Source organism: Mustela lutreola, chromosome 7 (assembly GCF_030435805.1).
Source record: "Mustela lutreola isolate mMusLut2 chromosome 7, mMusLut2.pri, whole genome shotgun sequence".
NCBI classification, from domain to species: domain Eukaryota; kingdom Metazoa; phylum Chordata; class Mammalia; order Carnivora; family Mustelidae; genus Mustela; species Mustela lutreola.
Window position 1 is genome coordinate 46538982 of NC_081296.1, and position 25976 is coordinate 46564957.

Consider the following 25976-nt stretch of genomic DNA (forward strand, 5'->3'; position numbering starts at 1 on the left):
CAATAGGAAGAGCACGCCGTACGTAAGGCCGCCCAATGGGGGCGCGAGCGGCGCGGCATTTGAATCCTGTAACAAGGCGACATCGCGAAGATCTTAAGCGGTGCGGGCCGCAGTCCAGAGCTAACGGCGCCGCGGAAGCCTGTGTCCTTCCTCTCCGGTCCGCATCCCTCCCTGGGCCGGGCCGGCATTCCTGCCTGACCCTTCCCACATGGCGCTGCTCCGACGCCCGACGGTGAGTGGGACCGGCTCACCTCCCGCACTCGCCGGGCTCTTCCGCCGCGGAGCTCCGTCTCTCGCCTCTAGCCTCCCTCCCTCCCTCTTCTGCGTAGGCTTCTTCGTCCCAACCCGTGCCCCTCTCGCCTTCTGCCCGCTTCCCCTCTCCAGTCTGCGGCCTGTCCTCTTTGGCGACCTCTCTCCTCCTCGGATCCACTCTGGGTTCCCGGCTTCCGCCCTGGCCAGTCCGGGGATGAGGGAAGTGTAGTGGGGGAGGGAAGTGTGGGAAAGTGCCTCGGAGGGCGCACCTGTCAGGTGAGCCTCTCCAGCCCGGGACTTGGTACTCAGCGAGGGATCCCCGAGTGCTCTCTGTTGTTAGAGTGCTGTTTAAGCAGAGGCTGTTGTCATTTCCTTCCTCTGTTCTCAAAAACTCCTTGCCAGCTAAGGAATGGGGGGTGGGGAGAAGGACTGGAAGAAACTGCAGGTAGTAAACTGTTTTGAATGTTTAACCAGGCAACAGTCATGGCTGTTTTTCAGATTCTTCGCTTTTCGTTTTGTGTTAAATTTCCCATTTATTTCTGCGCATGATGTCTTCCAGGTTAAGTTCACTAACATAGTCGTTTGTCATCTTAAAATTAATTACTGGGGCTCCTGGGTGGCTCAGCCGTTAAGTGTCTGCCTTAGTTCGGGTCACGATCCTGGCGTCTTGGGATCGAGTCCCATATGGGGCTCCTCGAGCGAGGAGCCTGCTTCTCCCTCTCCAGCTCTCCTGTGCTTATGTTTCCTCTCTCACGATCTCTCTCTGTAATAAATAAAGCCTTAAAAAATTAATTTCTTTAATCAAGTGTAATCAAGATTTTGCATATAACTTGGAACAATACCGCAAACAGAAGGGTCCAGATTCATTTGTTTCATCTTTGCAAAAATGCGAGTGCTAATGGTGTTTTGAATTTTTTTTATGTGGGTTTGAATTGTATCTAGGTCTGCTTTTCCTTTGCTGGAAAATAGAGGGCCCTGACACACCTGAGTTCCATCCTCCTGGATGGAAAGGCTAGTTAAAAGCTGCCAGTTTTCCCCTCCAGATGGACTTAAAGTCTGATTACCGGGATTTAACCTGTAAGCATTAAAATTTCAAAACACTTTTTAAAATTAGCAATTGCTACTGGAAAAAATTGAACATGTGCTTTTGAGAATCCTAATAAGTTGAATACATTCAGTATTTAATTCCTATTCTTTTGTGGATCTACATTGAACTGGCGTGTAATTTTTGTCTAATCTGTCCCATAAAGTTCTCTCATTGTCAAATTCTTTCTTTCTATTCAGGGAAGGCTTGAGTTTTCCCTGCCCTTCTGTCTATCCTTGTAGATCTAGTCAAACCCCCTGTTAGGAGATTTTTAGGATTAGGACCCACAGTTCTCAGGGATAGTACATGCTGGTTTTTTTCCTCATGAAATGTTTATCACTTCTATAAGAAAATAAACTTTTTTCTACGAATTGCTTTTTCTAACAAGTTTTATTTCTAAGCACATTCTTTCAAAGGTAGGTTAAGGTGAACTAATGATGTTTTTATTCCATATGATTTCAACTTCCTCTGAGTTTGAGAGTAAAACTATTTTACTTGTGAAAACAATTTCCAAGTATCCTTAATATAAGAGAGTCCGACCTCATTTTAAAAGGCAATATCTTGGGGCGCCTGGGTGGCTCAGTGGGTTAAAGCCTCTGCCTTCGGCTCAGGTCATGATCCCAGGGTCCTGGGATCGAGCCCTGCATCGGGCTATCCCCTTAGCAGGTAGCCTGCTTCCTCCTCTCTCTCTGTCTGCCTCTCTGTCTACTTGTGATCTCTGTCAAATAAATAAATAAAATATATTTTTTAAAAAGGCAATATCTCTAAAGATCATGTCTATAGGAGCGCTCCTTATTGTAGATAGCATAAGAATCAAAGCTAGTTTAGGTTTTAAACATCTGGACTTATTGTAACTTGGTTTTTTTTTTTTTTTAGATTTTTTTTTTTTTAAGACATGGGGCTCTATCCCAGGACCCTGAGATCATAACCTGAGCCGAAGGCAGAGCCTTTAACCCACTGAGCCACCTAGGCTCCCCATTTTTAGTCTTTTAAAAAATGTACCTTTTCCCTCTCACAAATAGATCTCCACATATTTACCTTTCCCAGATTCTGCATTTGGATATCTGACATTAGCAAAGTATTGTAAGTTGTCTCAATTCATCATTAACTCATCTTTTTTTTTTTTTTTTTTTTTTTTTAAGGTGTCCACTGATTTGGAGAATGCTGACACTGGAGTTAATTCTAAAGCTAAGAGTCATGTGACAATCAGACGGGCAGTTTTAGAAGAAATTGGAAATAGAGTTACAACCAGAGCTACACAAGTAGCTAAGGTAACAGCCATGAGGACTGTCCATGTGCACACCAGGCTGATTGTGTATAGGTCTGAAGAACAACACTGACTATCTTCCCCTATTTATGTTTCTTTTTCCTTGTAGAAAGCTCAGAACACGAAAATACCTGTTCAGCCCACCAAAACAAATGTCAGCAAACAACTAAAACCTACTGCTTCTGTGAAACCAGTTCAGATGGAAGTGTTGGCTCCAAAGGTAGGATGTTCTGTGTTTACAAACGTACAAAGTAGCTGTTTTTTGGCTAGACTGGAAAGGTGCCTTTATCTTCACTACAACTTTTATTTATTTTTTTTTTTTTTAAGATTTTATTTATTTATTTGTAAGAGAGAGAGTGAGAGCGAGCACAGGCAGACAGAGTGGCAGGCAGAGGCAGAGGGAGAAGCAGGCTCCCTGCGGAGCAAGGAGCCCGATGCGGGACTCGATCCCAGGACGCTGGGATCATGACCTGAGCCGAAGGCAGCTGCTTAACCAACTGAGCCACCCAGGCGTCCCACAACTTTTATTTTCTTAAAAGATTTTATTTATTTATTTGAGAGAGAGTGAGAAAGACAGCATGAACAGGGAGAGGAGTAGAAGGAGAAAGAGAAGAAGAAGCAGATCCCCTGCTGAGCAGAGATCCCAATGTGGGGCTTGATCCCAGTACCCTGAGATGATGACCTAAGCTGAAGGCAGGCATTGAACAGACTGAGCCACCCAGAAGCCCAGACATTGACTACTTTTGAAGAACGTTCATAACTAGAGCTCTACTTTAAACAGCAGTGTACAAATTGAACATACACATCCTTTTGGTGATGGTAGTTACTATTTTTTTTTAAAGATTTAATTTATTTATTTGTCAGAGAGGGAGAGAGAGGGAGAACACAAGCAAACAGAGTGGCAGGCAGAGGCAGAGAGAAGCAAGGCTCCCTGCTGAGCAAGGAGCCTGATGCAGGACTTGATCCCAGGACTGTGGGATCATGATCTGAGCCAAAGGCAGCGGGTTAACCGACTGAGCCACCCAGGCATTATGTTTTGACCTTGAATAACAAAGTTAATTATCTTGATACTCAAATAAATTTAGTGATCTCAAAGTAAAATTTGGTAGGTTTTATAATCCATGAGCTTGCCCATGAAGGCTATGGAATCTCTCTCACACTTTGGAGACTCATACTCATCATTACAAATAAGGTAATGCCAAAATTCTGTGTTGTTAAATTGTGCTCTCTGGGACTGGTTAACTCAATTGGAGTTAGAATGTTAACGGACCCATTGGCCTGTAATTATTACAGGACAGGCACTGTTATAGGTGCTGAGAATACAACAATAACTACTTTTTCCACTTCTTTCTCTCTCTATATATATATATAATAAATCTATATAAAATATATATTAATAACATGTCTGTAACTTGTTTAAAATTTTTCAAAATAATACATTGGATATATTCAAGACATTTATACAGAGAGCACTTGCTATGCCCATCCAGTAGTGTTAAGGCTGTTAAAGAGATATCTTACCTTAAGGAGACTTATTCAGAAAGGGCACATGCACCTGAAATTAAATTAGTAGTCCCAGGGAATGACACCAGGTGCCCTTGGGCAATGGATGATTGAACTTCAAGTGTCTAGGGTAGTTGGAAGCACCATCCTTCAGAAAGTGCTTCTACAGGAAGGAGAGAACACTAAGAGACCAAGTTGTCAGGGGAAGCTTCGTGGAATCAGTGGGATTTTTAAGGATAGAGAGATGCTGATAGGAAAGAACCAACTTTTTTTGGGAACAAAGCATAATAGGAATCAAGCCACGAAAGCAAAAATAGGCCTATAATCTTGTCCTTGGGCTAAGGAGTCAGCACATCTAACTGGGCCAGAATGTTTGTGTGAATAAGCAGAACATAAAGTTGGGGAAAAGGTTGCAGTTGGATTTGAAGGCCTTAGAATTTGGATTGTATCCCATTAGGCAGTGAGGAGCCTGGGAAAAGTTTTGAGCAGGTGGGAAATGATGAAAGCAATGTAGGCTGGGCATGGGAGGAACCATAAATGAGGAGTACTACAATTGTTCAGGCAAGAGCTGATGAGAGTCTTGAACTAACCTGGATCTTCCCTAAGCACTCACCCACATACCACTACCTACAGTGTGCTAAGAAACAACATGGGATGTGTTAGGGGTATATCAACTCCTTCCAGAGACATTGTCCTGTATCTAGAAGGAATTCTTTTGCAATGTTTTTCGCAGAAAGAGAATAAGATCCTTAAGCAAGCACTTGAGTATTTAAGAAACAATTTATGCAATGAATTACTAAGGAAATGGGGAAGTCAAGGAAGGGAGGTAGTTCTGGGGAAAGCACCTTATTTGGCTTTAGATTTGTTGAGATAACAGAAAAGCATCCAAGGGAAGGGCAGTCAGAAATATGCCAGCAGCATCTGAGCAAGGGGGCAGACGTGGGAGACTTCTGCTTACAGGTGATAGTGGCAAGCATGTTGTTGTTCGGAAGCCAGGACAGAGAGTGTCAAATCAAGAACTAAAGCTCAGAACAAATTCTGAAGATCGACCTTCCTTTCATAGGCCTTTCCTTGGAGGCTTCTAGTGCCTAAATGCCAAACCCAAACCCAAACTTCCAGCTTTGACCTTTTAACCATTATGCAGTATTTGATGCAGGTGACTGAATGTGGTTCCTCTCACATGTCTGGAAGTGATTTAGCAGTGTCCTTCAAAATGTTATTCTCCATACCCAGTAAATCTGTTTTTATCCTAAGAAAATTATTAAAGGCACACTAAAATTAGAGGATTTTTAAAATAGTGTTGTAATGAATATCTTATATAATAGAGAAATATTAGAAAATTGGTTAATTCTAAGTTCAAGTATAAGTAACATACAATGTTACATTAGTTTCAGGTGTGCATATAGTGATTGAACAATCCTATACATGACTCACTGCTCACCATTATAATATGCTCTTAATCCCCTTCACCTGGTTCATCCACTCCCTCTACCCAACCCCCCTACGGCAACCACCAGTTTGTTCTCTATATTTAAGAGCTGTTGATTTTTTGTTTTGGTTTGTCTCTTTTTTCTTTTTCTTTATGTTTGTTTGTTTATGTATGAAATCTCTACACCCAACATGGGGCTTGAATTCACAACCCTGAGATCAAGAGTCACATGCTTTTCTGACTCAGCCAGCCAGGTGCCCCTGCCTTTTTTTCCCCTTCATTTGTTTTGTTTCTTAAAATCTTCATATGAGTGAAATCATATGGTATTTGTCTTTCTGTGACCAACTTATTTCACTTAACATTAGACCCATGTTGTTGGCAGTGGCAAGATCTCATTCTTTTTTATGGGCTGAGTAATATTCCATTGTAGATATACCACATCTTCTTTATCATTCATCTGTCGATGGACGCTTAGATTGCTTCCATATCCATATCCCGACTATTGTAAATAATGTTGCAGTAAACATAGGGGTGCATATATCTTCTCAAATTAGTGTTTTCCTCTCCTTTGGGTAAACACTACTGGGTGTTTTACTGGAGCAGCTTAAATCCATTTAATGAAATACATGGGCCATTAATATCATGTTTTAGTAGAATATTTAAAGATATCAAAATGCATGTTATATCAGTCAGATTATAAAACAATTATAGAACACAGTACCACCCCAGATTTCCTTTCTTTAATTATTATTATTATTATTTTTCAGAGAGAGAGTGTGTGTGCATGCGGGGCTGGGGGAGGTGGGGGATAGAGGAGGGAAAGGGCAGAGGGAGAGGGAGAGAGAAAATCTTATGCAGGCTCCATATCCAGTGCAGAGTTTGATCTCATGACCCTGAGATCACAACTGAGCCAAAATCAAGAGTTGGATACTTCACCGATGGAGCCACCCAGGCACCCCAGATTTGCTTTTAGAAGTGTGCAAAGTGTTCTGGTTTTTTTTGAGGTGGGGAGGGGCAGAGCGCAAGAGAATCTTAAGCAGGCTCCATGCCCATTGCAGATCTCAATTTCACAACCCTGAGATCGTGATCTGGCTGAAATCAAGAGTTGGATGCTTAACTGACAGAGCCACCTAGGCACCCCTAAAACTCTGCATTTATAAGCAAACTTTGATGATGGTTATTTTTGAGTATTACGTTGGGTTTAAGATTCATTTTCATTTTCTTCCTTAAAATTTTCAGATTTTTTTGACCATAGATACATATTACTTTTCCAATCAGAGAAGAAGGGAAAAAGGCAAATTAAAAGAAAAACAGCCAAAAATGTTATGAACAAAACAAAGGAGAAATTTCCTCCCGTAACTTCTACAACTCCACTCTTTCTGAATTACTCAACCTTTCCTTGGTGACTTTTTTTGCTTTAGCTTCTTGACAAATTTTAGGCCACTGTGTTTCAGATAAAGAATGATGGACCATCATATAAATATCACTTCCATGGCTGAAATGTGCTGCTCGTTTTTAGAAGACATCAGGGATTAATGAACAATAATTACTTCCAATTCAAATGCACTTTTCTCTGAGAAATATAGTATAGAAGATATCATTCAGTCCCTAGTTTAGGGGGAGCTCCTCATCCTGCAGATGAGCCCCTCGACTTGCCTGGCTCTGGTCGGCCATCTGGCTTTCACTTTGTCATCTGCTCTGTCTGCCGCCATTGCTGCTCCTTTATAGCTTGTCCCCGGGGATGTGGCAATGCCAGTTGAGCACAGGGTTCTAGCAACAGTGAGCCCTGGAAAATTTATAAGCCATGTGCTCATGAAAGCAGATGTTCTCAGCCAAATCTATTTACTATACTCTGCAAAACCAGAGGGATGGTTTCATCTTTGTAGGAGATGAAGTGACTGAATCACAAAGGGCTCTGGCTGAGAACTTGAAGGGGTTTCAGCCATTTACAGGTGTTTGCGGAAGCAGATTATCCTGCAATTTTTAGAGAAAACAGTGCTTTTGTTATTTTATTATTTATTTTTTTTCTGACCAATGAGGTTTTGGCAAACACTGAGTTGTATGCAAAAGAAAGGAGATGGTTTTTTCCTAGACTCCTGGAGAAATCAGGAGAATGTGCCACCAGTTCTGTCCCCAAGTATCCCCCAGTCAAGCAGAGGAAGGCCTGAGCACACATTCTGATAGGGCTGTAGCAGAGATCCTTGCACACTTCGGAGAGATGCTGGGAAGTCAGGGCTAGAAATTCAGATGAAGTTTTACATTTATAGATTTGATCTAAACACTAAATTCAGTGATAATTGTGGGATGCTCCGATCAGATGGGGGGCCCCCAAATGTGGGGTGCCAGTTGGGTGGGGGCCAGTAGCATGGGTGGTGAAAGAATTCACCCACGGCAGAACAGAAGAGAGAGATTATTGAATAGGGAACAGTGGGCAGGACAGCAAAGGAGAGACTGTCTGCCAGAGGTTGGTGGTGAGGGACCACAGTTACAGGGTGAAATAGGGGAGTATGGGAACGTATGGAATTTTCCTGTTTTAGGTAATCTTCGGAACTGTGCCTAGTTAGGGCTTATGGCTATTTCCAAGTGGTTTGCTTAATGAGCCTGCCGACATTCAGCCTGGTGGTCGTTATGGGCCCTTTTACCTTGATCAAGTTCCACTGCTCAAGCCTGTTGCCTTAAAGTGCCTTTATAGTAGTCATTATTCAACTATGAGAACGTTTTCTGACTGACTACCCTAACACAAAAACTACATATAAAGGGGAAGTAATCACAACTTATCACATTTTTTTTTTTAAGATTTTATTTATTCATTTGACAGACAGAGATCACAAGTAGGCAGAGAGGCAGGCAGAGAGAGAGAGAGAGAGAGGGAAGCAGGCTTCCTGCGGAGCAGGGAGCCCGACGCGGGGCTCGATCCCAGGACCCTGAGATCACGACCCGAGCCGAAGGCAGCAGCCCAAACCACTGAGCCACCCAGGCGCCCCTATCACATTTTTTTTCAAAAAGATTTTATTTATTTACTTGACAGACAGAGATCATAAGTAGGCGGGGGTGGGGGTGGGGAGGAAGCAGGCTCCCTGCTGTGCAGAGGTCCTGATGCGGGGCTCAATCCCAGGACCCTGGGATCATGACCTGAGCCAAAGGCAGAGGCTTTAACCCACTGAGCCACCCAGGTGCCCCTATCACATTTATTTTTTAAAAAAGAGTGCCTTTGATTATGTATTTAAAAGATTTTATTTATTTATTTGACAGAGATCACAAGTAGGCAGAGGGGCAGGCAGAGAGAGAGAGAGAGAGAGAGGAGGAAGCAGGCTCCCCGCTTAGCAGAGAGCTCAATCGATGTGGTCCTTGATCCTAGGGCCCCCGGATCATGACCTGAACTGAAGGCAGAGTGCCTTTTATTTTTAATCACACAAGAAACATAGCAAAATACTACAGAAATACATCAAGCACATAGAATAGAAAGTTTATTGTTACTACTCTCCCTACTCTTCAAATTCCATTTCACTGTATTCTCTAAAGCTATTCCCAGAGAATGATTTTGCCTTTCTATAATTGTGTGTGCCTGTGTATGCACAAGTACACAGTTCCTGCTACAAATCATGAACTGTCTAATTGGAAACAATACTTTTTCTGGGAGTCCTTTCTTGTTGCACTTAATTGACATGGTTTATTATAAACCTAGTAAATAAAGGAACTCTGGTTACCAAAAACTTGCATAAACACCTACATGTTTGCCTATTAATAGTAGTACATTCTCTCACCAGACCTAACTTAGTAGTAGAAGAATTTCAACAGCCTTTACTCACACTCCACCCTGCTCCTTACTGAACAGGAGCTTCTGAAGTTCAGCAAAATCTCACATTTATTATTTCAGATACCACTTTTCACTTGTCTGTGACATCGGACAGAACTCATGCATTAATCTGATCAGAATGTTATCATGTTTTAGCTTTGCATGCCGTAGACACTGGACTGAGGATAATACAGCTGGCTTGAAGGGTTTAGGTTACTACCTGCACGGACAATGGGATCTTAGAAAGGATTTTGTAATAATTAAATTATGTTGGAATTCAAAAGGAATGCTTCTAAGAAATTCTAAACTAAGGACCAGAGCAATGATTCATGTCTTCTCCTGGTAGCTTTGGGATATGGCCAAACTTAGGTGTACATCTGAATAGACACAGGTAAACCTTCCAAGCTGTTGGGGCACACATAGCACACGTGTGCTATATAGCACATAGCACATGACCATAACCTCTGACTCCTTAAACCAGGCTTTCCAATACTGACTGCATTTCCCAGGGACACTGATAATGCTTATCCTTGAACTTAACCTAGCTGTATGTGCTCATTAAAATGTGTATCTGATTCTAGTCACACTTTTAAAAAAAAAGATTCTATTTTCAAGTAATCTCTACACCCCCCATTTGGCTCGAATCCACAACTCTGAAATCAAGAGTTGGTCGCTCTACCAACTGAGCCAGCCAGGCATCTCTGATTCTTGCCATTCTTGCTCAGTTCCTTCAGTGGGTTCACTTCCCTTCGGGTAAAATGTAAACTCCCTAGCTGGGTTCTTGTTCACCTTTCCAGCCCATCTTTTCACACGCCATGCACTGGCTCCTGCCATCCCAAATGTGTACTTCCCAGACTTGCCTTTGTTTCTTGGCTTCCTCTGGGACTATGTACTTATGTACCTTTTGCCTACTCATTTTTCTTGGTCTTATCTTCTCCAGGAAATTATCTAGGTTTCTCCCTGGTGCCCCAAGTAGCTCTTATTCATTCTAGTCCCTTGAAGTTTGGAAGTTCTCGAATAAATGGCACACATATCTGCATGACTCTTGCTCAGCTGGTCCCGCCCCAGCTTGAGACCTCTGATGTAGGCGGGAAGAATGGGTTTTGAACTGCTGTATCTATTTTGCTGCTGCTCTTTCATCCTTCTTTAAACGTGGAAACCATCATCACTGAGCTTTCATGTCAATTAAAATTATTTATTTATTGATTTATTTATTTTAGATTTTTATTTATTTATTTGACAGATATCACAACTAGGCAGAGAGGCGGGGGGGGGGGAGCAGGCTCCCTCCTGAGCAGAAAGCCTGATGTGGGGCTCGATCCCAGGACCCTGAGATCATGACCTGAGCCAAAGGCAGAGCCACTGAGCCACCCAGGCGCCCAAAATTGTTTATTATACAGCCTTCTCTTTCTGTATTTTATTTCTTTTTTTTTTTTCTCAAAGATTTTATCCATTCATTTGACAGACAAAGATCACAAGTAGGCAGATAGGCAGGCAGAGAGAGAAGGGAAGAAGCAGGCTCTCTGCGAGAGCCCTATGTAGGGCTCGATCCCAGGACCCTGGGATCACGACCTGAGCCGTAGGCAGAGGCTTTAACCCACTGAGCCACCCAGGTGCCCCTGTATTTTATTTCTTGAATACATAGTCTTTATAGTATAGCAGTCTCATTAGGTTTTACTTTGAGAAGTCCCTCTTATTCTTTTAAAAAATAATGGTTTATTTATACTTCATTACTAAGCACTTGTTTTAACTTTATAAATTTTTAATTTGTGTGATTGGTTTTTTTAATAGTCACCCAGTCAGCATAAGAAAATACTGGGTGTGTACTTGCTCCATCTTTGCTTCCTTCTATTTTATTCATAGGCCGGAATGTGGTTTTCTGCTTCTTAGTTGCTAGTTTCTCAATTTAGAATAAATTAGTTTATGAGGGGAAATCTGTATACCCACAGAAGAGGCTACAGCTGAAGCGAATTGTCAGCTCTAGGAATTTCTGCACCCAGATGTTTACATTTCTTTCAGTAAATATTTACTGAGCACCTACTATATGTCAGGGATGATATAGGTATTTAAGATCACATAAGGGACAAAATCAGTTTAAATAAATGTATTATTTATTTATAAATGGATTTATAAATATATTGTTTTCTACCTCTGCTAGACTGTCAGCTCTGCAGAGCTTATAGGCCTAGCAGAGGTACACAGAAAATAATATACATCACATATAAGTAAACTCCATAGTATGTTACGAGGTTACAGGCTCTGTGAGGAAAAACACAGTAAGAGAAATAACACATGGGGGGCAGGGAATAGGCAGTAGATAGTATTAAAAACGGGGGTCAGGGTAGACCTAATTGAGAAGGTAAAATTCAAACAAAACTTTGAAGGTGAGAGAATTGCCCGTGGGGGTGTAGGGACAAGATCGAGCACATTATGGGGAGAGGGAGCCCATCTGCAGTGAGGGAGCCTGCCATGAGGCAGACCAAGGGGAGAGAAATAGGAGACCAGTCAGCCGAGAGAGAGGGCAAAACCAGATCATGCAGGCCCCCAGGCCATCGTGATGATTCAGGTTTTCCCTTGGAGTGAAATTAGAGAATTTTAAACAGAGGAGCATCTCTATAAAAACTTAACCTACTACATATTGAATTATTAACCTCTTACTCGGAAATTTATTTGTTTTGGCTTTCACACATTTAAAAAATGCACATGATACTTTTTTTTTTTTTGGACAGAGATCACAAGTAGGCAGAGAGACAGGCAGAGAGAGGTGGGATGAGGGAAGCAGGCTCCCCGCTGAGCAGAGAGCCCGATGAGGGGCTCAATCCCAGGACCCTGGGATCACGACCTGAGCCGAAGGCAGAGGCTTAACCCACTGAGCCACCCAGGCGCCCCATGCATATGATACTTCTAAACCAGTTGACTCTGCACGTATTTGGCTCTGATGGACAGTTCAGACTACTGCCAAGGTAGTGATGCACACTTGTTAATTCGTTCACGTAGGGTCCTACCCCCCCACTGGAGGATATCTCTATGAAGGAAGAGAACCTCTGCCAAGCTTTCTCTGATGCGCTGCTCTGCAAAATCGAGGACATTGATCATGAGGACTGGGAGAACCCTCAGCTCTGTAGTGACTACGTGAAGGATATCTACCAGTATCTAAGGCAGCTCGAGGTGAGTGGGCCTTTGTGTTTTGGTTGTTCAGGCAATGTGGCATTTACTGCACAGCTGGGAAGGGAATGAGGTAAGCTTTTTAAACTTTGAATTCCGCCAACAGGTTCTGCAATCCATAAATCCACACTTCCTAGATGGAAGAGAGATAAACGGACGCATGCGCGCCATCCTGGTAGACTGGCTGGTGCAAGTGCACTCCAAGTTTAGGCTGCTGCAGGAGACTCTGTACATGTGCGTTGCCATCATGGACCGATATTTACAGGTGAGCGTGGCTTCTGGGGGCTCACTGTAGGGGCATTCTGCAACGCCAAAGGGTGATACCTGGAGGAAAAGACCAAAAGCCACTTGGTGAGAAACTGAGGAACTGGAGGTGCTAGAGAGGGAGGTAGCCAGGTGTGTCCAGCCTCTGATGATGCTGACCGCTGCTGGGCATTTCTGCTAGGTCAGCCTGCCAAAAAGTGCCAGGGCATCGGGTGGGTTGGCACTGCATGGCCAGTTGTTCCTCAAAGCAAACAGACCAGCAGGATTCTAAAAGTTAGCCTGAAGCACACGGGATCTGTGGGGGCTGGTTTCCCAGGCCCGCTTCCATGATTTCCCTGTAGCTCATAGTTTGGTACTCCTTGGTTAAGTTTCCTTGTCTGAAAAAATGAGGAGTTTGGCTAGAGAACTTGGCCATTTCCAGCCAACTGTGGCATGAATCCCTGTAGAAAAGAGAGGAGGCAGAATTGTTAAGGGGTGGGGGGTATGTGTGGGCAGCATACTGGGAACGGGACGTCTGAAGTAGAGGAATGTAAGAAATTCAGCTGGGAGGCAGAGTGGTCATGGAAATAGTTCTGACCAGTGACACAAAACGTTGACCACTTAGAAAAAATGCCAGACAGAAGGCGCTCATGCGTGACCCAGCAGCCAGGAGCCCTGCACGTAAGGATTTATTTACTTAAAGTCAACATGTATGATACAGCTCAGGTACAAATTCTGCCCCACCAGTACAGTCATAATGGTGATTATTATAATGCCCTGAGAGACGGCAAAATCCTAAGAAAGCATAGATTCAGTGGTTTGCATTATACATTCCTCACTGGGCAGGAGAATAGTTATAGTTTAGGCAGATTTTTAATAATGAGAGTTGAAGCAAGGATAGCAAAGTCTCTTTTCAAAGAAAAGAGAATTATATCTGAGCTGAGATTTTCCTTAATCCGGGAGCCTCTTTGGAGATTCTTAACGCTGACTAATGAGTGTACTTTTGGTAAGGATTAAGGAAGTGTTTGCGAGACCCCCTTCCTCATCCCTAGGCATCCATTATTTAATCCTGCTGTTTGACTTGGCCTCATCTTGGTGCAGACACATTGAATGCCACGTTGGGGCCGCCCCAGACACTCAAGCCAGGATGACGGGACTGGAGCAGAGCAGGCGCCTGGTTCTCAGACATAATTCTTCCCTACTGAGCAATTCAGTGATTTGGAGCTGGTGTCTGAATCTCTTCTCGGGCCATCTCTTTACAAGTGGGGGAAAACACATGCGGTTGCTAGGATTTTTACGAGGATCCAATGAGATGATTGTTGGCCTCTTGGGACTGTGCCTGGCACACACTGAATGCTCAATAATAGATGGCTGCTGGGAGCAGGGATGGTACCCGCTGTTTTTTGTTTTTTTTTTTTAAGATTTTATTTTTAAGGAATCTGTATACCCAATATAGGGCTTGAACCCACAACCCCAAGATCGAGTCATATGCTCCAGGGACTGAGCCAGCCAGGCATCCCTGATGGTACCTGCTGTTAACATAGAGGTTACCTGTGCTGGTAAGGGAGGTGTGAGCAGAGACGATGTGTACTTCTCCAGGACGTGGTTCCCTCTCGCTTCCTTCCACCCAGAGCCCCAGTCCTCATTACGTAGGACTTCTGACACTTTCTTCTTCAATTAGGTTCAGCCGGTTTCTCGTAAGAAGCTTCAACTGGTTGGGATTACAGCTCTGCTCTTGGCTTCTAAATACGAGGAGATGTTTTCTCCAAATATTGAAGACTTTGTTTACATCACAGACAATGCTTATACCAGTTCTCAAATCCGAGAGATGGAAACACAGATTTTGAAAGAACTGAAATTTGAATTGGGTCGACCTTTGCCGCTGCATTTCTTAAGGCGGGCATCAAAAGCCGGGGAGGTAAGTGCCTCTGGTTCGGTATGACACTTGATTTTGCTGTTTGTTCTTATCCTGGAAATGTTGATCCAATTAAAGGAAAACTTAGGCATTTATAGGAAGCATCTTTTCGATAGGTCCTAATGCTTATCAGTTCTTAAGAGCAAAGACCTCATGCTCTGTGTTTGTACCATACTGTGGAATAGGGCAGTTGCTGGGCAGACTGGTAAGGAGAATGGCTTTGAGCTCCTAGGCCTTCACCCAGGATTTTGCAAGAGGGTAATAGTAGCTGTGCTCCTTACTGCCCCTGGCTGTTCTTTCATAGGTCGATGTGCAACAGCACACTTTAGCCAAATATCTGATGGAGCTGACTCTCATTGACTATGACATGGTGCATTATCACCCTTCCAAGGTGGCAGCGGCTGCGTCCTGCCTGTCCCAGAAGGTTCTGGGCCAAGGAAAATGGGTAAGTGTTGGGTTAAGAAGAAATTAGTTTATATTTTTGGCCCCCTCAATATGAAAGTCCTTAGCATTTTCACGACACTAGCCTCGAAACAATGGTTAAAATCCAGAGGGCTAAAAGAAGGCTGCTTGGGATGCTTCAGATAGAGACGAAGCGACCACAGCATGGCACCAAGTGTGCTCCAGAGTTGTGGAGACTGAGCCAGGCCACTGGCAGCTGGTGTGCTAAGGTTTCGGGGTCTTTGGTTATGGGAAACAGGTCGTCAAGCATCTAAGACAAAGCAAGGCCAAGGCCTGAATGATTGCACCAGTGAAGCTAAAAGGAGCCACTTCTAGATTCATATGAGTAGCCAGAGCTGCCCGCAATCTTGGTGCTTATCTCACACACCAAAAAAGGACAACAGCCGAAATCAAAGGGACCAGACGAATGCAGTGTGAGTCATGGGATACCCCTTTGTGGATGAGCCGATTCCAGACTGCCACTAAGCAGTTTTCTCGTCTGTAGACAGGCCCCAAGTGCCGCAGAACGAAAGCCTCTTCAGAGGCCAGGTGTTGAGAAAAAAGTTGCAGGAGAGATACCCCCCCCCCCCCCCCCCCCCGTCCTCTCCTGTTCCAGGAGGATCGCAGAGCATTTCCCCAAGACAGATAAGCTCTGGATTAGGCCTTTGCCTGGGGGCCCTCTGTGGAGGCATGGGAGATTGCTAGGGCACCGTGGCAGAGCTGTTCCTCTACACAAGTGTATGCATTTGACATCTTCTGTGAGAGAGAAGGAGAGTAAGAGAATATATGTATGTGTGCTTATGTATTTTCTAATTTTTCAAAAACCACCCGTAGACCAGAATCTTATGAAAATGATGCCTCTGGGGTTCGGTAGGAACAGGACTTCTGGCTGTAACTTTTTATTTTTATTTTTTTTTAAAAGATTTTATTTATTTGTCAGAGAGAGAGAGAGCGCGCAAGCACAGGCAGAGAGAGTGGCAGGCAGAGGCAGAGGGAGAAGCAGGCTCCCTGCTGAGCAAGGAGCCGGATGTGGGACTCCATCCCAGGACGCTGGGATCATGACCTGAGCCGAAGGCAGCTGCTTAACCAACTAAGCCACCCAGGCGTCCCCTGGCTGTAACTTTTTATCAACTGTATAAAATATAATGTAACTTTTTAAACTTTTGAACGATATGAGTGCTCATGTATTGAACAATATGAAGAGTCCCTAAGTGGAATTATGGAGAAACAACAAGGTGACTATATATCAAATTGGTAATAACGCAGAGGGAAGAATTAATTCAAATAATTTTGAAGGCAGTTTTCAGACTGTGCATCCTTAGTGGTATGTGGCTGGACAAAACAAAGGACCAAAAAAGGTAACGGACTTCAAGTTTACTTAGGAGCTCTATTGTTAGTAATGTTCTGTTATTATAATTGCGAGACTATTTTTATGCTTATATTATAGGATAAACATTCATTCATGTTACCAAAGACTAAAATTTTCACTAGAAAAAGGGGGATAGGGGCGCCTGGGTGGCTCAGTGGGTTAAGCCTCTGCCTTCGGCTCGGGTCATGATCCCAGGGTGCTGGGATCGAGCCCCACGTCGGGTTCTCTGCTCAGCGGGGAGCCTGCTTCCTCCTCTCTCTCTGCCTGCCTCTCTGTCTACTTGTGATCCCTCTCTCTGTCCAATAAATAAATAAAATCTTTAAAAAAAAAAAAAAGAAAAAGGGGGATAATACAGTGTTAACAATTAAAAACAAAAGGAAAAACCCTGCAACATTAAATCTGTTTTGGAAATGTCAGTAAATTAAGAAGGAGAGCGAAACAATGATAACCCTGGAGCAATGAACACACCTCATGCTTACATCTTGGATACTAAATGCCATTACCCTCTAGGAACTAGGTCTCGTTTGAGAAACAACTGACATGAGGGTCTTCGCAGTGGAAGTAGAAGGTGAGCCTAGGTCAGTTAGCAGAGACCAAGCAACTTCTCAGAGATCAATGGGACACATCAAAAGGACATAGGAACTGACTTGAAAGCATTCTGACTAAATCTGAACTTTAAAAAGAATAATGACAGTAACAGAGTATAACATATTTTTACATATCCATGTATTTGTAATGATACAAAAGAAAGAATGGAAGAAGGGGCTCTTTTTTATCAGTAGAACACCAGCTGATTGAGGCAGAAAGAATAGTAGTTAGAAATCAAATTCTAACCCCTAATGTAATAACCGATTCAAGCGAGAATCAACTGATGTTTATATCATTAGGTGAAATAGTTTTGGAGAAAAAGATTCACATTTTCTCAAAATTTCACCCCACAGATCTGCAGTACTTCTGAAGAAAAACTTTACCTTTGTGCTAGAGAGGTCTGGCAGTTACCGCCTTTACCTGGTGATCAAGCTTAACATCACCAGGGGTAGGACCACCTGACTTTGGCATGTCTTCTGGCACAGTCAGACTTATACATGATCACCTATAAGAAATTCATGCCCAAATTGTTCGACACGAATCCAGTCATCAGGAAACACTTAGATTTAAAATGTGCACATTCTAAAAGTAATTGGCCTGGATCCTTCGAACAAGTTCTCATTTAAAGCCAAGGAAATAGGCATCATTTTTAAATTAAAAAAAAAAAAAAAATTAGAGATCAGATACACTGCAGGTAACCTGATTGGACCTGCATCTGAAAAGAAAAATCTGCACAAGATATTTATGGAACAATGGGAGAAATTTGAATATAGACTATGTACTAGATGATAGTGTGGAAATGTTGATTTTTTTTTTCTTTCTGTGATAATGGTTTGTTTCTGAAACATTTAGAAGTGATGTGTAGTGGTGTCTGCAACTCATTTTCAAATAGTTCAAAAATTGTGTGAATACATACATACACAATTTTTGCCAAACAATTTGAAATTAAGTTAGCTGCAGACAACATGAGAGGGGAAGTGGCAAAATATTAATAATAGATGAATCCGCACAAAGGATATACAGATGTTCATTATACTGTTTCTTTTCTTCTGTACATCTGAATTTTTTTGAAATGAAAAGCTTGAGGCAACAAGGCTGCTGGTAACATGAATGATACATTGTTCTAGTACCAGTGGCTCATTTCAGGTAAATCACTTTACTCTTAGACCTGCCTTCGCTGGGCTGTAAACCTATTAACTATAGGTCTTCCTGTTTTCTGGGAATTGATTTCAAAAGACTAGTAGTTGTGTGTTATTTCAGGATTGCTCTTGCTTCCTCTTTTTTTTCTTCCAACTACTTTAGGATTAAGATTATATTGTGATTTATTTTCCCAGTCATATTGTGCATATGAGACAGATGGATTTTAGCCTTTAGAATTTAATCACAGGGGCACCTGGGTGGCTCAGTAGGTTAAAGCCTCTGCCTTTGGATCAGGTCATGATCCCTGGGTCCTGGGATCGAGCCCCGCATCAGGCTCTCTGCTCAGCAGGGAGCCTGCTTCCTCCTCTCTCTGCCTGCCTCTCTGCCTACTTGTGATCTCTGTCTGTCAAATAAATAAATAAAATCTTTAAAAAAAAAAAAAAAGAATTTTATCACAGAACTAAAATACAGTCAGGTTATATATCTGTACAAATGATAGGTCTGATTACTAATCAACAACTGGCCTGTTGCTTGATTTTTATTCTCTGGGAGGTTAGGTCTCAAGGTGGAGGTAGAGGCTTCTCTATTCTCTGTTCTGCAATGCTTACTTACACAGGACCCAACAAGAGAATCCGGGGTAGTGTTAGTTGTTTTGGATTTCATGGATTAACTCACTGCCTGTGGCCCAGTGTGTTTCTTAATTCTGAACCTCTTTCCCTGATTGATATGGGTGTCTGGGCTCTCAAGCTCCCCACCAGCTGCTGCCCAGTAGGGCTTTGATGGGGGTGGGGGGTACAGTCCTGGGTCTCTGCCAGTCCTGTGAAGGGGCATTCTTTGGTTCGATTTTGTTTTTACTCTCTTCCACTCTCAATCCCCTTTTAATCCCCTTTCAGTGTGGTAAGAGAAGTTAGCGTGAAAGCTTTGTTACTTGGAGTACCTTACGTACCTGTTCAAACTTCTTTAAAAAATGATATTATGGGGACGCCTGGGTGGCTCAGTTGGTTAAGCAGCTGCCTTCGGCTCAGGTCATGATCCCAGTGTCCTGGGATCGAGTCCCACATCGGGCTCCTTGCTCAGCAGGGAGCCTGCTTCTCCCTCTGCCTGCCATTCTGTCTGCCTGTGCTCGTTCTCTCCCCCCTCTCTCTATGATGAACAAATAAAATCTTCAAAAAAAAAAAACGATATTATGGGGGGAGCCTGGGTGGCTCAGTGGGTTAAAGCCTCTGCCTTTGGCTCAGATCATGATCCCAGGGTCCTAGGATCAAGCCCCGTGTCAGGCTCTCTGCTCAGCAAGGAGCCTGCTTCCCCCTCTTTCTCTGCCTGCTTCTTTGCCTACTTGTGATCTCTGTCTGTCAAATAAATAAATAAAACCTTTAAAAAAATGATAATATGGGACGTTTGACACTTGATCTGGCTGAAGCTGCAGTATCTAATTGAGTCTAGCTCAGAGCCAAGGTCATCTTGCATTTACTGGCTGTTTTGCTGGCACCACAGTAGTGTGGAGGGCTGTTGTTGAATTTTGAGAGGGTAAGAATATGGTTTTATAGCTTTTACGTGAGTGGTGAGTGATGTCAGCATGTATAAGACTTGACCTTCTAAAGAAGCGGAGGCTTTATCCTGCCCTTTCTCTTTGCATGCGTTCCAGAACTTAAAGCAGCAGTATTATACTGGATACACAGAGAACGAAGTGTTGGAAGTTATGCAGCACATGGCCAAAAATGTAGTGAAAGTTAATGAAAACCTAACAAAATTCATTGTAAGTATTCCTTCCAAAACTGTGGAAAGCACTGGGTTACAGGTCTTGTGAGCGAGGGTGTGCGTATGTATGTACGTGTGCGTGTGTGTTTTCATGTACTACTGGCGTTTGTGAGAGTCTGTTTTGGCACAAACTCTTTTCTAGTATAGCAGGGAATGGAGCATACTGATAGACCCCAAAAGCAGACTTTCTTTAACACAAGGTAGGTAGCTAGGCTAACCATGTCCAGGCCCAGTGTAGTCGGCCGGACTGCCATCCCTGCGTTCACTCAGGCTCGTCCCAGCGTCCTGTGTTGCTGCTCGCAGCTTTCAGGGCAGGTGCTCCCTGTATTGTCTGGAACCCCTTAAAGGGCCCTGTAGAAGGCTTGGGTACTTGGGGCCTCTGTCCAGGATCTTCTGGAACAATGACCAAAAGACTCCTGAATGCAGGCCTAGTAAAGAAGGAGGGGGGACGCCTGGGTGGCTCAGTTGGTTAAGCGGCTGCCTTCGGCTCAGGTCATGGTCCCAGCGTCCTGGGATCGAGTCCCACATCGGGCTCCTTGCTCAGCGGGAGGCCTGCTTCTCCCTCTGCCTCTGTCTGCCATTCTGTCTGCCTGTGCTCGCTCTCTCCCTCTCTCTCTCTGATAAATAAATAAAATCTTAAAAAAAAAAAAAAAAAAAAAAAAAGAAGGAGGAGAGGAAGCCCGTTCAGAAAGCTTCCTGAGGGCCTGGTGTCTGTCTCCATGTGGCCCGTCTGAGACGTGGAGTCAGGGCAGATTGGGCACTGTCCTGTGCTTGTGTGACACTGAGTATCACCAAGGATCTGGTGAGAAAGAGCAAGGCATTTGTGCCAAGTGTCCCAAGTGTCCTGCTTTGCTTCCTTGCACGTAGTTTCCGCATAATGAAGCACACTGCGGATGTGTAATGTGTCTTCAGTCCTGCAGGTATTGTCTGGGATCTGCTAGCACTGGTGGCCACTTGGCTTTTATTGCCATTGTTGCTTCCCATCCTGACAGACCTCTTATGTCCTGGTGGTACTTAGATATGATAAACCCAGCTCCCACTTCCTGCCCCCCTCCACAACCCCTGCCCCGGCAACATAGGAGACAGAGCCTCTGCCTTGGACATCATGTATTTCCCCAACACTGGTGCTACCAGCTGGGTTTTATCCATTGTCGGGCATGGAAGGAAATGGTCAGGTTCCACACATTACGACCTCAGAGTGCTCGCTCGCTGGCTTCAGTGATTCACCAGCATCACATCAATTGGTGATTGTGGGTCTGTCCCTTAAGTACTTGTGAGTTAGATCAGGAGCGAGGTAGAAGGTGGTGTTCCTGATGTGTGCTTAATCACAGATGACTTCTGCAGGCCATCAAGAATAAGTATGCAAGCGGCAAACTCCTGAAGATAAGCACAATTCCTCAGCTGAACTCAAAAGCCGTCCAAGAGCTTGCCTCCCCTCTGATGGGACGGTCCTAGGCTGCTGTGGCCCTCGGGGAGGAGTGCTCCGTCTGTGCCCTTGATGTCGCTGATTTGGAACTCTTCACTTTGTATATAGTCCTCTGGTCTATTTCATGAAACCTTTCCTTAGACCTATTTTCTAAATGTATATTGAGGAAAAATAAAGCTATTAATTTTTCTTAAGGTATTCTGTGTATTTTTATTTGTACAATCTCTACCGAACAAGGTCAGTAGAAGGTTGACTAATTTCTTTTTGAGCTATTATGAGTAGCGTGTCAATTATTGCCTTTGTGGTTTGGGAAAGACCTTCCTATCATTTTCTCAAATGGAACAAACTAGAACTTGGCTTCAGTGGTTGCTAACCCATTCCTAAACTTATTAAGTATCCACAGATTGATTCATTATGAAAATTGAACATGGGAGGATAACCACGACAATTCTCTTTCCAGAGCCTACTTAACTATCTTCTCATTCCTATACAGGAACGCCTTGCCCATTGGGGTGAGGGCCACCAGAAGCAACCCTCATAATATGTCTCTGTCTCAAAGGCATGGTGGGGACCAGGAATGTCAGTCCTGAAGGACCACCGCTGGAAAACACAAATGGGCCTGTGACACGTTGTTAGAGTTGAAGGTTGGAATGCATTTTCCTATTTCAGCTACATTGTAGGTTACTATTATTATTTTTTTGGTGGGCAGTTTAACATTCTTCTCTAAGGGGGAGTGCACTCTTGGTCTCCAACCACTAAAAACAAAAACAAAAACAAAACCATAAAATAAACGAGTACCTTATAGCAACAACTTCCCAAACCATTAGTTCAACGCTTGTCAGTTGCTTTTTGCAGGAAAGGAGCTAGTCAAATACATTTGGGAAACATTGCAAACTCCCAGTAAAATTTATACAGGTTCTGAGAAGCTTTGTAGTAAACTCATTTCTTCCCCCAGTGGAGAGTTAGGTAAAGCCAGCATGTGTGGGACAGCGAGGTCCGTGGGTGCTGGTTCTGTGACATAGCTGTGGCTTGCGACTGGCCCGGGAGGCGAGTCTGGCTGCCTCCAGCTAGGGCTCCCTACCCAACCCCAGGCAGCTTAGGACTACCTACAGATGTCTGTCGGTACCAAGCACTCAAGAACAGGGAACCTGGAGGCTGTGTACATTGAAGTCCTGGTGTAAAGCTTCTAGATATCCCTGGCTGAGTGAGACTTGTTCCCACAGCAGCCTTACACTGACTTGGGTCACACGTGTGCATAGTAATGAAGTGAGAACATGCAGGGAGCTTTCCTGGCTCTGAGAAGCCAACTTATTTCTCAGAGATGCTTGAGCTCAGCTTCTCATCAAGAAGGGACGGGTTTTGTAGAAGTATTCTGAAGACGTTTTATAGCTTCTTTATTACAGATTTTAATTAGTTAAATATTAAGTACCCCAACTCAGGAAATTCATACTTCCAGGATGTCATAAAAAAGGCCTTTTGGATACTTCCTTATGTGCCACAGCAGGCACCCAAAACCAAAGTGTTATAAATGTGATGCAAGCTGTAAAAGTAGAAATCATAATATCATAAAAACACTGAAATAAGAAAATGAGATAATGTAACCACTGTTTTTGAAAAGCACAGATCCTGAGGCTGGCTTGCATCTCGTTAGCTGCTATGGGATGTCTCTGGCCGTGTCTGTCTGTAGAAGGGGGTGCGGACATCTCACTTATAGTGCTGGAGTACAGAGTAAGGTATGGCAAGCCCTTAGGACCGTGTAGGAGTGTGTTCGAACCTTGGTGGCTGTTATTTTAAGGAAGCTGATGGTCTTGGAAAGAGATGGACTCTGGGCATTCAAAGATATGTTAGACACCGCTCTTCCCATCAAAGGAGTTTGCAGGTTTAAAGCTGTTGAGTCTTATTTGTGAGTTTTTCTTCTTCCTCTTTTTAAATTTTGGTTTTTGATTATTATTATTTTTTGGTTCTTGTTTGAGAAAAGGATAATCGGAGGTTGGAAGATTGACAATTAGACTATCGAACTCCTTGATATTAGTTAGATTGGAGACAGATGGAGAACATGGGCCTTGGTGTCAGATCAGGGGTCAACTGATGGTTCCTCTCCTTAAGAGCTATGCAATCTGGGGCAAGGGAGTGAACTATACTGAGCCTTCTCATTGCAAAGTGGTTTTAGACCAGGCCATACCTCTCAGAGGGGCAGGTCTAGTACTGTAGGAGGGAAAGGTGTTGAGTAGCTGGTCAGAGTAAATAAGCTCCTAAATTCGGGAGCGGCCTTGGGAGAAACACAAAACGAGGCAGCAAAGGGAGCGAGCGACATTGCAGAATGGCTCCCACTCATTGACCTTCAAAGTGAAGGGTACCAGGGACATTGTTAGCTTTTCCACCAAGATGCATCCTGTGTGCACTGTACTCTTGAAGCCGGACTCTGCCCCCACCCGCTGCTGAAACTACCATAAAAGCAGCCAGCAGAGGCAGGGCCAGCCTGATCTGACCAGCTCCATGCAGGGGAAGACCGCAGAGTTTGGAAGGAGTCCGGAACGGAGAAGACTGGCCTGTACAAGCCCTGCTCCGTGGCAGGCTGATGGAGGTTGTCAGTTACCTGGGTACGCAGCCACGTTGTCCCACACTTGTTCTCATGGATGTCTCTGCCTGGAAGGAGTCCTGCCGAAGGAGGAGGAAGACCTCTTCCTGGTGCCCTGGATGAGCTGCTCTCTGCACTGTGACCCGCTGTTTCCAGCAAAGCCTCCCAGCTTCCCTGGCAGTTGAGGCTACATGACTTAAGTTCTAGCCACTGCGAGTGGATATGGTATGTGTACTTTGCAAGGAAAGTTCTTTAAGAAGGAAACTCATCCCCTTTTCACCTTCATAGGGCCGGGCTTGATGATTGAGTCACGTTTGATCAGATGGGCTGGGACAATACATGTGTATGGTTTGCATGCCTGCTGGTGGGAGTACGTTATAAGAAAGGCCTCACCCTTTGTCCTCTCCATGTGTATCAGTCTCTCTTCCTGAAGCACTGTGGAAGAGATGGCCCTTTTGCATGTCAAACCATTTTCATGGTAATACTAGGATAATAGTAGTTTTTTTTCCCATTCTTACTAGGTGGTAGAATCTCATTAGTGTATGGTGGAATCTTCCAGAAGCTACATGACACATGATGATGTCATCACTCTGCTGCTTAGTAGAATGTGTGTGTTTTTGGTGTTTTAAATTTTTATTTGAATTTTTTTTAAGATTTTATTTATTTGACAGAGAGAGATCACAAGTAGGCAGAGAGGCAGGCAGAGAGAGAGGGAGAAGCAGGCTTCCTGCTGATCAGAGAGCCCGATTCAGGGCTTGATCCCAGGACCCTGAGATCATGACCTGAACCAAAGGCAGAGGCTTAACCCACTGAGCCACTCAGGCGCCCTGTTTGAATTTCTAGTATGGTTAAACACTGATAGCTGTAATGGACAAAAATGGAACACTCTGAGGTCTTCAATAATATTGAAGAGTGTAAAGGGATTCTGAGGCCAAAAGCGTTTGCGAATGCTGGTCTGTTACTTGTTTCAACATCTCTGCCCGAGGGAATGTTCAAGCCTACTCGAGGTGCTTGGTTACTTTCAAGCTTTGGTTGAAGGGATGTCATATCCTTACACTGCATTTTCTGCTGCTATCCATGTGCGGTGTATGTGCACAAACACACCATCAACCCAGACAGGATGGCATGTTCTAGAAGGCAGGGGTGGCCCTTTGATCCTTTTTACATACCTTCTCCCAGGTGAAGTGACTCTTGACCCAACTGAACAGGGAACAAAATGGCAGGCCTGGCTAAATGCAGAGCCCAGAGAAACCTAGGATCATGACCTTAGTGAACTTCCTCACCTGTTGAAGCAACATTTGAAGACCTCCTTGAGCCTGGCGCTAGGTAAGGCACATGGGAGCAGGGCTGGGACCTGCTCTGTGAGTCCCATGACCCAGGGCTCTTCTCACTGCTTGTGTGGATCTTAGACTCTGTTCCTGTGTCGTCACCTAGAGCCTGAGGGATCCGAGTTACACGTCAGTTTTGAAGGCCAATCATTACATTAAAAGCAGCCAAGACTGATTCTGCACTCCCCTCCCCAATGTGGCTTTTTTTTTTTTTAACACTTAACATTAGGAAAATTATGTAAAGCCAATAATTTTTTTTAGTACAGCTGACCCACCATGCTACAGTAGTTTCAGGTGTACAGCTTAGTGACTTGACAGCTTTGTACATTATGCTGTGTTCACAAGTATAGCTGCCATCTCTCTCATGACCTTTTACAATGTCATTGATTGCATTCCTTATGCTGTGCCTTTTATTCCCATGACTTACTCATTCTATGGCTGGAAACCTGGATCTCCCACTCCCCCTTGGCCATTTTGCCCATCTCCTCCCCTCCTCGCCTAGCCAACCACCAGTTTACTCTCTGTGTTTATAGGTCCAATTCTGCTTTTTGTTTGTTCTTTTTTCCTAGATCCTACTAAGGAATGGAATCATATGGTATTTGTCTCTCTCAGTCTGACTTATTTCACTTAGCATGATGCCCTCTAGGTCTGTCCGTGTTGTCTCAAGTGGCACAATCTCATCCTTTTTAATATT

The 25976-nt window shown here is 43.8% G+C and overlaps 1 protein-coding gene across 2 annotated transcripts; it reads left to right on the forward strand.

The window, feature by feature from the left end:
* Window positions 1-26: 26 nt before the first annotated feature.
* Window positions 27-21570, forward strand: CCNB2 (cyclin B2). Of its 2 annotated transcripts, none has more exons than XM_059180650.1 (9): window positions 27-232; window positions 2479-2607; window positions 2713-2823; window positions 12329-12499; window positions 12603-12761; window positions 14421-14657; window positions 14959-15099; window positions 19838-19948; window positions 21282-21570. In XM_059180650.1, exons 1-9 carry the CDS (start codon window positions 209-211, stop codon window positions 21306-21308), a joined length of 1110 nt encoding a protein of 369 aa, XP_059036633.1. In that variant the 5' UTR covers window positions 27-208; the 3' UTR covers window positions 21309-21570. The 2 variants fall into 2 exon arrangements, with proteins under 2 accessions (XP_059036633.1, XP_059036632.1); XM_059180649.1 differs by having other exon boundaries at window positions 30-232; window positions 21295-21570.
* Window positions 21571-25976: the final 4406 nt, after the last annotated feature.

What these genes read in the sequence shown, in the direction of transcription:
- CCNB2 (XM_059180649.1), top strand. Translation starts at nt 209, where the DNA reads ATGGCGCTGCTCCGACGCCCGACG. An exon ending in AGTATCTAAGGCAGCTCGAG is followed by an intron (nt 12,500 to 12,602) that starts GTGAGTGGGCCT and finishes TTCCGCCAACAG; the next exon opens with GTTCTGCAATCCATAAATCC. An exon ending in TCATGGACCGATATTTACAG is followed by an intron (nt 12,762 to 14,420) that starts GTGAGCGTGGCT and finishes TTCTTCAATTAG; the next exon opens with GTTCAGCCGGTTTCTCGTAA.